Here is a 12,747-nt window from a genome sequence, read left to right on the forward strand (position 1 = left end):
ATTTATATTAAACCTTTACAAGATACTCTTTAACATTAGTGTTAAATTTAAATAAATAGAAAAGAAATCGGAAGAGATCACATGAAAAAAAAAGTTGGTAGGGAAATACAGAACACAAAGCTCTTAAGAAAATATGGTTGAGATAAAAAATATGAAATTTCTAAGCACACATTAAGAGATCATTAGGTATGATTTGTCTGGGTTTTCTTTTTAATGACAATAAATCACTTAGAGAATTCTAAATTCTTTTTCAAAAGTTACTCTTTAGATGAATTTAAATCAATTATGAGATGATTTAGGATAATGTGCAAGTATGAGTGTGATGAATAAATGCAGGTGTTATAGAGGGAAGAGTTTCAAAATATCCCTATAATCGTCTGATCAGCCTAAGCAATTTTAGATTCACAATGCGCACACAAACACATATATAGCCCCTTCTTATAAATAAATGCTTCTGATATATGAAACATATTTTCCATCTTAAGAAAAATTATAGGCTTAAAATATTTTTAAGCACTGCTTAGGCCGATCACGAAGGATCTATATCTATACAAGAAATATATAATTCAATATTAATGAGATGTTCTAACTAATATGGGAAGAGCCCTTCTCACTATTAGGCTTTCCATTGCTTTTTATTTATTTATTTTTTTTTCATATTTCATAGCAACCCTTATATTTCCCATTTATGAAAAAATGTATTTTCTATATTATTATATATTTATATTAAGTATGGTATTTCAGTGAATATTTCATGTAAGTACTATAATTTTTTTTTTGTCAAAAAGTTACTTTTTTATTCTTCCTATGAAGGATGAAGCACCTAAAATCTTTCTCGTAACGCTATGGCAGAATATATTATAGTTAATATTCGGTTTATGTAGCGAAAGAGAATAAACATTTTACAAATGATCAACAGCTATGTACAAGAACAGGAATTGGCAAGAATAATTAAAAAAGATAGAATTCACCATCCTTCCTTTTTTTCTATTTTGAATTTTTTGCTTCCTTTACGCTTTATAGAGTTTAAAAAATTCAGAAAAGGTGAAATGGTGATATTCCCCTTTCAGACTCTACAGGGGAGACTGCTGACAAGAGCAGAACACCTCTGCTTAGGCACATGTCTTTTATTTATTTGTTTATTTTACTAGGTTGGCTGCCACTCTAAAACTTTTTTTTTAAGAGTGGTAGTCGGCCGCAGCTAATTTTCAGGCCCTAAAAAAACCCTTTATTGTATGGCAGCTCACGTTTCAAGATGAGACACATTAATGCGGCTCCTAAAAATTGTTTATAATTAAAAAAATACGAATTAGAAACTGTAAAACGATTTCTTGGATATATATATATATATTTATTTATATATATTAATTAAAAACGTTTGAAGGAGCAGACTGTCCGATTGCACAAACCCAAAATACGCGCATTGATGTAAACTTTGATTGTTTCAAATCTACTATGCAAGTAACATAGTTACTAAGCAGCCTGCTCCGGACTAGGCTAAATGTATGATGATGGAAATAAAATATCAGTAATCTATAAAGTTTTTCATTTTTGATTATTTTGATCTTTGAGTGCTATAGAAAGCTTCAAAGCTTTTGTACTTCTACTCAGAAAGTCTCACAACTCTTTTAGACAAGCCGACGATGAACTCAGCTTTTTTTTTACAGGTGATGCAAAATGCGAGTAAAATAGATCCAGAGGACAAGTCATACATTTACAGAACCTTACATAGATGAACACGAATCCTTATATGTGAACTTCACCACCCGTTGCAGAAATTAATTAATGAGAAGATTCAAAATGACACATTGAGAAAGGTCGAATTCCAATGGGAGCAAAGTTTCCACCCACACGATACTTTGCTCATTAACTTATTGCGCACTGGCAATTTTTTAAGTCACTAAAAAGTTTTAAATTTTATCATACAACAAGAATCCAAAATCTATACAACATTTCATGCAATTTTTCAAACTGAGCAATTTTCTAATAAAAAAAATTATACAAAGGTATTGTCAACTCTTAATGAAAGAGAAATTAAAACAAAATTTGTCTCTATGAAATTTTGATTTGAAAAAGCTTCGATAATCGTATGAACATTGCAAAATCAATGGAAAGTCACAAAGCAATTAATCTAGTTAAAGCAATATTTTAATAATAATATTTAAAAAAATATTTAGCATTTAATACTTAAAATATATAATTTTTATCATAAATCCTTACAACTACAATACTACCAATAAAATAATAACATAATATTGGAGTTTTAATTATAAAATGACAATTAGAGACTTTATAATAACCAAATTTAAGTAGAATACACTTTTTAATTTATTATACATTTTATTGCATGGGAAACATGCAAAAAACGACAATATATTTGCACAATTTTTTAAAATTTTAATAAAAAAAATTTAACATTTTAGCATATTTTATGATTAAATCGAGAATAATGAATTTATACTTGAACAGTTTTATTTTAGGAAATGAATCAATAAAATAAAAAAAAATCAATATAGTAATAAAAAATATAAAATATTTTTAGAAAATATCAATAATCACTTATGCAAAAAAATGATCAAAAACAGAAAATCATGACAATTGTGTCGAATGAATGACAGTATGCAGGAACATAAAAAAATTTTAAATAAATAATTGCCAATGCTCAATAAAAAATTTATTCTTTTTTTGTGAGTGGAAAAATTGCATCCCAATAATTATGTTCCAGGATACTGCCATTCATAAAATCTAAAGAAAATTGCATGAGAGAGATTTGGCGATATCATCCTAATTTTATAAAAAAATATTCATTCTCAGAAGATTTAATAAAGATGAATAAAATACACGCTAAACAAACAATTTTTTTTTTCAAAAGTTGTACGCTCACCAAAATGAAACAGTTGAGGATCACTTGATATTCTTTAGTATTGCACAAGTGTAACATCACCCTGACAAAACTAAACATTTAGAACATTCAAGAACAGCCTCAACTAGCATTAGACCAAATATTATTCTAGCAAAATATAAACTGTGAACAATCAACAACTATTTACACTGGATAGAATTCTTAATTTAATAATAATAGAATCAGAAATATTTTCAAAGTGGACTAATAAAACATAAAAAGTAAGCATGAATAATAACAGACTAGTTAAGTTTCTTTTAAGTATATGCTTTAGCAAACAATACTAATTCATAAACAGTATTTTAATACAATTCAATGCATCAAACTTAATATGCAGCGTAGAATATATAGTATGAGATTCTTTATTTCTGTCATACTGTTTAAGAATTAGATGGGAACACATAAAAATAATACAATAATCTGATTAGAAATATCACAGCACAACATATTTTTAATATATAATAATGAATATATAAAAAATGAGTACTCAGGAAAAAATATTAGAATATCATGAATACAAATACAACACAATTCTGAAAACAGTAATGTTTGAGAATAGTAAACACATATGTACATATAGTAAGAGAAAAGATTATATAGCTTGCACCGGTTATAAATTATGATTTCAATACACATCCTTTAATCGTTTGAATTACCAATTATCACAACAATGAATAAATGACAAGTGCAGAATTTAGTTTCTTCTCCAATTAAAATAAATTTTGACACCTTTTACGGATGATGATTTCACAGTTTGCTTTACAAGAGCTCTTCTCAGCCAGCTTATATTTCAGAAATGGAAATATTCACTGCACTTGAAAGCTATCGGCAGTGCTGAACATTCTGAAATTCACAATCAAAATCTTTCTTCCATATGAACACTACACATTAAAGAAAAACAAGAACTTCTCATGTATTTTCTTTATCACACTTAGCATTCCTGAAAATAAAAACAGCAATTAAAAATCTTTAATCACGTAATGGAATGCAAATAATAAAACAAATATACTAATAACCAGGGAAAACAAAAGTCTGTGAAAGAAGTGTGAATGATAAAAAGACAACAAGTAGTTAATAAGAAATTGTATATAAATTATAAACAAAATTAAATGAACCATTATCAGTTCTAATCCTGAATATCAGTTCTAATACTTGGCTGGTGGCACAGTTGCTTTGTCGTCGGCCTTCTGAGCCCAAGTCTGCGGGTTCGATTCCCGGCCCAGACACCAGATTTTCAGGATGTAGAAAACCATCAGCGGCCATGTCGTATGATTGCGCGGCATGTAAAAGATCCCTGGAGTGCCTTATTGGCTCTTGGCATTTCCGGCAAAATTAAATTCCCAGTGCACTTTAGCATCCAAATAGAGTCCCGGTGCTGCCATTTAGTGTGGCAGAAACTAGACGTCCAAATTAACATGACCCACGGTATCTCACCCATTGTGGTGGTCTTCAAAGAGTGGATACCACCTCTGGAGAATGCACTAGGTTTGCTCATCGGCAAGACCGATTGCGCAGCTCATTGGAAATAAAATTTTAAAAAAAAGTTCTAATACTTAAGGACTTTAAGATTACTATAATAAATTTGCAGTAGGGAAAAATTAATTAGAGCCAGACTACAAGTTTAAAGGCTTGTAGTAAGAACAACAGCGAGTCAGAAATCACAAGTTCAAAAGAAGACTGGAAGAGGGAGAAAGACGAAGTGATTCAGAAGGGAAAGGGAGTTTTTATACTGTGGAAAAAGAGATCCGTTTTCGTTCTTTTACTGCCTGTTTATTTCTTTACTTTTAAAGATTATATTTAGGACATTTAAAATCAAATTACATTTTGGACATTTAAAATTAAATTACATATTAATTACAAATGAAGTTTTTACGAATTTTCTTACCCTCATTATGCACATGTTTCTGACTGGATATTAGATGTATGCTTGTTAATATAAGACAGACAGAGATTAGTTGGCAGATTTGTACAGAAAGAGTACGGCTGTGTTATGTTGTGAAGAGTAGAATATTCTCGTCAATTATATTTTCCAAAAAGTTATGTTCTGTTTAATTTAAGTTATTTTGTTTTCTTACATAATAAACATATTTTTCAAACTTTTAAGATGAGCCTTCAATTATACTTGCTTGGCATTTTCCACTATAATACAAAACTATTCCATGAATGAGCATCAGTTCTGATATTGAAGGACTTAAAAATTACTATAATAAATTTTCAGTAGGGAAAAATGAACTAGTAGTAAATCTAACTCACTTAACATCAGTAGGGAGCTTTTTGTCAGAAGGCTGTTCCTGGTATTTTAGGCGCAGAGGCGGCAGACTCTGAGCTTCCCCCGGTAGCTTCTCTCTTTCGGCAGCTAGTGCACGTTCTCTCTGTAATCTAAAATTAAAATATTTTTTGTTTTTTAAGATTAAGGAAATTAAAATGAAATTTATTAAATAACAATGAAACTTTTTTTTAAACAGCAATAAAACTTTTTTTAAACAATCAATTTTAATATTGGAAGTAGAGAAATGTAAGACACTAGCATTCCAGCAGATTATTTTGCACTGCAAGTTATTTTTTATTTCAATTTTAAAAAAGTAAGAAAAAGAATATAATGGAAAATAGGATGGTATTTGGTGTGGATTAGATGCTGAAAACAGGATTCTAATTCTATTAAAACTTTGATTTGTTGCGGATTTCAAGGTGCAAAATAAAACGAATATTATCCAAGTGATATTTAAAGTAAAATCATAAATGTTGCATAGTGCAAATGAGGACAGGGCATGGAAGATAAATCTCCCATGACCTGCATAATTAAAAGCCAAAGTAGAATATAATTAACACTTTTAAAGTATAGGTGAGATCCATTATAAATGTTTTATCAAAAAAGGACACGGCCAAAAAGTCAGAAAAGCGAACCCCACAATATCTCACATTAATATTAAAATAATTTGGCCGAAGATTCAAGGCCAAAAAGTTCGCTGGTAATAAAAATAAACCCAATAATGTACATATTTATGTTCAATGTGGAGAAGATAGATCAAAAATATATTTTGATGCTTAGTTGTCGTGACATTGAATAATAATTACATTAATGAAATAAAGGAAATTTATAAGTTGGAAAATAAGTAATACTGATAATGGTATCACTAAGTAGCCAGCAAGACAATATTTGCCTTTTTTTCTAAATCAAATAAAATTTGTCAGATAAAATAGAGATCAAGTGAAAAAGTAAAGATTTTTCTTTTCTATTCTCAGTAATGAACAATAAGAAATCGTCTCTCCTTTTGGAATCTGAAAAGCCAAATAGACTCAAAACAATTCATCAGATAAGTGCAGCCTATGTGTTGTGCTTTAGCAATGCAATTGCGGAAACTAAAGTTTTCTGTAAAAAATTTTATTATGAGTTTCAGTAAAATTTAATTCACTAAAATATATACAAAATAAGTGAAAACTTTAACAAAAAATTGATCAATTTGTTTTGCCTGAATTTTAAAATGCTACCCTCTTCCAATTTTGAATTTGAGATGATCTGGTTTGATATTCTGATTTGATTTTAAAGAATAATCTGATTTGATATTTAGAAGTTTTAACTAAGGTTTTATTACATTTTTCTTTGTAAATATTATTGTGTAAGGTTTAAATTTAAATTTAAAAAATCCTAAATTTTGATAAACTTTTCATCGTTCCTACGTTCACAAGTGTAAATTTTACTATATGTATGAGGTGAACTGGGTTCGAATCCCAGTAATAGCTGGCTAATATAAATTCCATACACGGCTCAAACAAACATGAAATATCCTCAGTGGCTACATAATTTATAATAATCTAGTATGCTAGATAATTTTAAGATTTAAAATTTGTAAAATTCACAATGTTCCAATACAATTTTTTAAAGAACAATATAGATATATATATGCATATACACACACAAGGTGTGTGTAATAATGAGATATAATGATTAAATAATGAGACTGTTGCTGCAAAACATATTTTTAATTCAAGCATTTTTAGTTATTATCACCTTCAATATATATACCCCTTCTCTAAAATTTCAATGCTCCATGCAAATTTTCTATTGTTTGAAAACAGTGGAATCTTTTGAGAACTCCTTTATTACACATGCTGCTTTTTATTTTAACACTCTGACAGAGTGAAATCTTGTTCCGTTTAAAACATTTGATTGTGGGAAACAGACAAAACTTACATGGCTCAAGGTCAGGCAAATAGGGAGGATAACTAAACTCCGGAATGTTGAACTTGGCTAGAAACATTTTGACGAACAATGCAGAATTAGTTAGAACACTGTATAGAGAACTCATGACTTCTTCAACAAATCAGGTTTTATGCATCTTATTCTATTTCTACAGTACCAGAAATCACAAGAGTAGTCAAGAATCAGATTACACAGAATTCCTCAATTCTTTCATCTGTTTTTGGTATGGAAGGGCGCCCTCGGCATGAATAATTTTCGCCGTATTGGAAATGTTTAAATCATTAAAAAAATGCGCACATGACAAATATTTATTGCAATGCATTTTTAGTAATGTTCCAGCAGTGCTTTTTCCAATTTTTAATTGAAATTTCACGAAAGACTCATTATCCAATTATTACTGCACTTATTATTTCTCCATCAAAACAAAATAACAGCTCTTATACGAACAAAGACAAAAACCAGACTATCGTTTACAGACACAGATGGAGTACATTTGAATGAGAAGGCTATACAATATATAGTCCTTTGTCAAACACATAGTTCTACAGTGGGAGCAACAATATTGTTATTTAATAGCCACATATCATGTATATATATATTCTTATAAGTAGACATTAAAAAATTAGAATCATTAAAAATAGCAAGTTTTGTGAATTTAAGTTCATATTAATTGAAAATTAAAGAACTAATTAAATAAAAAAATAAAAAAAAGCAGTTTTTGACAAAAAAAAAAAAAAACGATGGAAGAGTTGGGTATTTACTAAAAATAACATTAATTAACCCATTACTGCCTAATAAGTGTGCTTTTCCTTGTTATAATTTTCTTAAAAGTACATGTTAAATTATTAAATTTTTTTATTTGTAGAAGACTTTAATTTTTACAATTTGTGGTCAAATTCCCATACTGTAAAACCTAAATTTTATAACTTTTCAATTTGTGAATTTAAAAGCACACAGATTTCATGCAGCAAAGAAAAATAAAACTTATGCAAAAGTATCAAGTTGTAACTGATAATTAGCTCACTAAATAAAAAACACAGACAAAAATACTTAATAATGGATATAAAATTTCAATCACAAAAAAGATGAAAAATATTAGATTAAATTTGATTTTATGATATGAATAAAAATACTACAATAAAATGCAATACTAAAAACAAATTTTTGGGTTGATATTCATGAAACTCACCACTTTGCCTTGAAAGTAATCCCACATACTGGTTAGCAAGAAAGAAAAATATTTTTTTTTCATAAAGATAGAAAACAATAAATCCATAATATGAAAGACTATAAAATGTATAAGAATAACCTAAAGAACAAGCATTTAAAAAAGAACACACTTACTTATTTTTGGACTGTCTCAGAAACTGCTGTATTTTTCTAGCTGCCTGGTGTTGCCTCCTTTGAGAATATGTTCTCCTTTAAAAGAAAACCACGAAATAATTAAATGTGATTAGAATAGTTAAAATAAAATAAAACAGTAATATGCAAATATAGTTGTTCTAAGGCATTAAACCTAGTATTTTACACAACATTAAATAATTATTATGCATTTTTTCATTGCATCAAAATAATTTTTAGCATATTTTTAAACAGATATAGCAGAGGTATTTTAACTTTTAGTAAATCTTCTCACGAAAAATTCGAACCACATACATTGTGCTTCAGAAAAAGATGTAGATAATTTTTATACATTTGCTCAAATTTTTCTTAATTATCTTCATTTTAAATTATACATGATTTTGGAGTATAACATACTATTTTGGGTGTAGACTTTTTAGTTATCCTTTTTTTAAGAAAATGTTTCTTTCCATATTAGAGCCTCATGAGATCAAGTTACAAAATTAATCATTTAACCAATAGTTACTAACAACAAAATCAATTTTAAATAATATATCAATATTAAATGTCAGCTGAGAGACAAATTATTAAAATTTCAAAAGCACACATTTTACAAACTGCATAAAAAGTATAAAAATTAATATTTTAATCTACATCTAGAAATAACATAACTTAAAATGTGTTATAGGATTAGTTTTTCCTAAATTTCTACTATATAAGAATTAGACTTAACTAAATATGGACAAAAAAATTGCATATAGGTGGAATACTTAGCAAAATTAATCTTATTTAGAAGATAAATAGCCTAACAAGTGATGCGTCAGTAATTAACCAACATTATTATCACAGAAAGCTTGATATTGACAAGTCTACTGTGACTTCATAAACATTTGTTCACAAGCAATTAAAAAAAGAAAATCAAGAGTGGTTATTAAAATATGTTAAAAGCATATTCATTCTTAACATAAAATTTAATTTCATTAAAAACAACGAAAACAGTCTACAAGTGGCAATTGAGAAGCAAATAAGGAATTTTTCAACAGTAATGAACTTTTTTTTTAATTTACTTAATAATGAAGTGTCTTGTGATGCAGCTGCATATGGATCTTTAATACAATTTTGCTGATCTACCACAATTCATAAAAAAAATTTTGATTAATAAATAACAGAAATAGCCTATCTGCTCCATCTATCCTTCCTTTTACTCACATTACTTGGCTTAAATATTATTAACAATTTTAATTTAATTATTAGATTTAAATACCATTTTAGTGCATTCTTTTCTCTTTTTTTTCACAAGTAATTAAATTTCATTTGGAACGATTTTTCTTTTATTCTTTTAATTTTTTTTTATATCAATGGAGCCAGATGGAAACAACATGATGGGACAGCTCTGGTCTGTACAGTACTAGGCTGTCATGGTGATGAAAGGAGAAGGAAAAAAAATTATAAGGCCAACAAGTACAAAATTGAAAAATTTACACTGCCACAAAATTGGCAGTTATTCTATCATAAACCAACCTGTAAACAACATTTGAAAAATTATTTATTGGCAAGAGGAAAATAAACAATGCGAAATGAAGTCAACAATATAGCAGTAGCAGCATTGTCATCTTAGTTTAAAACAAAGTAAATTCCAATCAAATATGAAATTAAAAAGAATTTTTAAAAAGTTCATCAGAAATGTGTTGAGTAAAAGAAACAAACAGTAAGTGAGAAAGAATTCTTTAAAAAAAAAATGGGATGCATAGAAAATGACCCTTACTTTAAAGTGGAGGAAGATGTCGGAGTGCCTTCCCTACTCGAACTCAGCCTACGCTCAGACTCAGCCAGAGTCCAGTACAGAGATTGTAAACTTGCAGCAGAGGGACTCGGAGAGCTGCCAAGTGCTGGAGAAATACAGTCAGCATCGCTTTCTTTCCATTTCTTAAATCGCTTGTGTTCGCAATAATTGCGAAATTGGCTCTGGATCAACTGGGCAGCCTTGGTCATTTGCTTATAATACATATACTGCAAAAAAAATATTAAATAAGACAATGTGTGTATGATCAGCCAGTAACATTTATTAATTTTTTTTTTTTTTTAAGTTAAACAAACATAAAAACATAAGGGTTGCCCAGATAAAAAAAAAAGTGCATGCATAATATTAGAAATATAGTATAAATAGCAGTGCCATCTATCACATTATAAATCCAGCAACATAAATTGCGTATACCTGATTAACCAGTTCGAATGAGAGCATTTCATATTAAAGTTAAGTCACAAGAGAACAAATTCATCTAAAGCAGACGATGCACAGTAATATAATTTTTATAACAGAAGATGACAGAATATTAATCATCAAATGTCTGTGTTTATAGCCAAACACTGTCTAAGGTTAAATAGCTGCGAACCTGTTTTAGTGAAGAGCATAAATCAATACCACATTTGCAAAGATCAGTGGCAAGCAAGCATCATGATCTACCATGATTTCATTGTTGCTATTGATGAAGTGATTAGAGACAATAAAAGAGTAATGACAATTGACATATATTATTCTGTTCTGAATACTCTTGACTTGACATTTATTTGAAATGTTCTCATGTGAACAGGTTAATCATTTATATATAGTTTGAGGTGCATTTCTTTCACCTTACTTTATAACTGTAAATAATGGCACTGATATTGTTACTTTAATTCAGATGTTACAAAACTTTCCCACCTTTTTATTTAGGCAACTCTTACATACAGCTTTTGATTAAATTTATAAATTTAATTTATTCACTAAAACTTTGCTGATAAAATATTTATTAGAGGCATTGTAGAAGATAAAACAAGTAATTTTCCATCGTTCCCTTTTAAATGGTAAGATAAACTTCCAATTATGTGACTTAGCAGTGGATTTTTCCAAATATTATTAAAAATGTCATGTGTTTATATTTTATAATATTAAAGCATATCTCCTCATTCCAATCATTAAGAAATAAAAGAAAATAAATCTTTTGTAGATAACACAATCTTTTATGTACAAAATATCAAGATGTAAGCTCTCATCTGAACAAAATATCATCGGACAGAATCATGAGTAGGTAAAATCTAATACAAAGATAATATTCTTTGGATAAAATTATTAAGCATTTTCAAAAGCCTTCAATTTAGATTTTGTTATCGAATGGGATCTCAAATTGCAAAAAGGATATTCCAACCAAATATAATCAGTTTATACCAAAAATAAACTATAAGTAGAGAAATATAGAAGAAAAAGTTTTTCAGTGAGATCTAATTTTGACAAGAGTAAAAGAAAAACAAAAATACCTGTTTGTATCGCCTGTAATATGTCTGAATGAGAGTTGCAGCAGCTTTTTCTTTCTCTTGTTCTTCTTGCCGTTTGCGTCCTTTATAAGATCGATATGCTTTTTGGATAATTTTTGCTGCTTCATAGAGTTCACGCTGTTCCTTATCTGAAAATAATTGATATTTAGGGATTCAAGATTAAAAAAATAAATAAAGCAATACTTAACCCACTTTTATAAAAACAAAACTTTTCAACTGCTCCAAGCACGTAAAATCCAAAAAAATACTTTTCCTGTTGTCTTACAGAATTAATAAAATTAAAGCTTTTCAGTATATAATTAATGCTTTTAGAATAATACAGTCTTATATTCTATATATATTCCTTATAAAATGAAACTTCTTAAAATGCTAAATAAAATGTGATACATCTTACTATATATAAAATTCTAATGATGGTGTCGCAGTTTTCCATTGTTGTCGGTGCATTTTTATTGGCCAGAAAATCACAGGGTGTGATCCAGTTTTTCCTCATTCGTTTCCTTATTGTTTTGGTTGTAGTCAGCATAAAATTAATAAAAGTCATGCTTTTCTATAAATAATTTTGAATCCCTAACTTAAAGTTATTTTCCTGTACTGCTATTATTACGCTTTTAATTCAAGAGTTTAAAACTAAGAGAATTGCTGTTTTTTTATTAGTATTATAATGTAAATCTGCCTTACATTTTAAGATAAAGTTATTTAGAAAGGTGGTCTAACAATTATTATTTTTGAGCAAATAACATTAATATAGGTACTGTTATAAATTACAGTTAAAGAGATCTGTTAAATGATTTAGAACTTAAGGATCAGCTTCATGCACAATGAGATGCAGGCAAAAAAAAAGTATTTAATATATCCTACCGTTTGATAAGTGAAAATATTAAATTAAGGATGTGAACTCATCAAATTTGTTTCAACAATATAACGTTATAACAACATAAATGTTATTTAAAAAAATGATTACTTAGAAAAATCACTTCTGTTTACCAAT

General features: G+C 28.3%; 1 protein-coding gene across 10 annotated transcripts in view; it reads right to left on the reverse strand.

Annotated features, from left to right (window-relative positions):
* Positions 1-2,673: 2,673 nt before the first annotated feature.
* Camta (Calmodulin-binding transcription activator) overlaps positions 2,674-12,747 on the reverse strand; it is a 161,517-nt gene continuing 151,443 nt past the window's right edge. For 7 of the 10 annotated variants that reach the window (XM_071183330.2, XM_087168027.1, XM_071183328.2 and 4 more), the window contains 5 exons: positions 11,739-11,884; positions 10,210-10,454; positions 8,448-8,522; positions 5,156-5,281; positions 3,611-3,842 (listed from right to left, as the gene is read on the reverse strand). In XM_071183330.2, the coding sequence (XP_071039431.2) occupies positions 3,812-3,842; positions 5,156-5,281; positions 8,448-8,522; positions 10,210-10,454; positions 11,739-11,884 (623 nt within the window). In that variant the 3' untranslated portion in view covers positions 3,611-3,811. Of the gene's footprint in view, positions 3,843-5,155; positions 5,282-8,292; positions 8,321-8,447; positions 8,523-10,209; positions 10,455-11,738; positions 11,885-12,747 lie in introns of all 10 variants that reach the window. The other 3 variants (XM_087168028.1, XM_087168026.1, XM_071183333.2) reach the window with 1 other exon arrangement.

Source organism: Parasteatoda tepidariorum, chromosome 7 (assembly GCF_982258835.1).
Source record: "Parasteatoda tepidariorum strain Cologne lab strain chromosome 7, Ptep-v5.0, whole genome shotgun sequence".
Classification (NCBI taxonomy): Eukaryota; Metazoa; Arthropoda; class Arachnida; order Araneae; family Theridiidae; genus Parasteatoda; species Parasteatoda tepidariorum.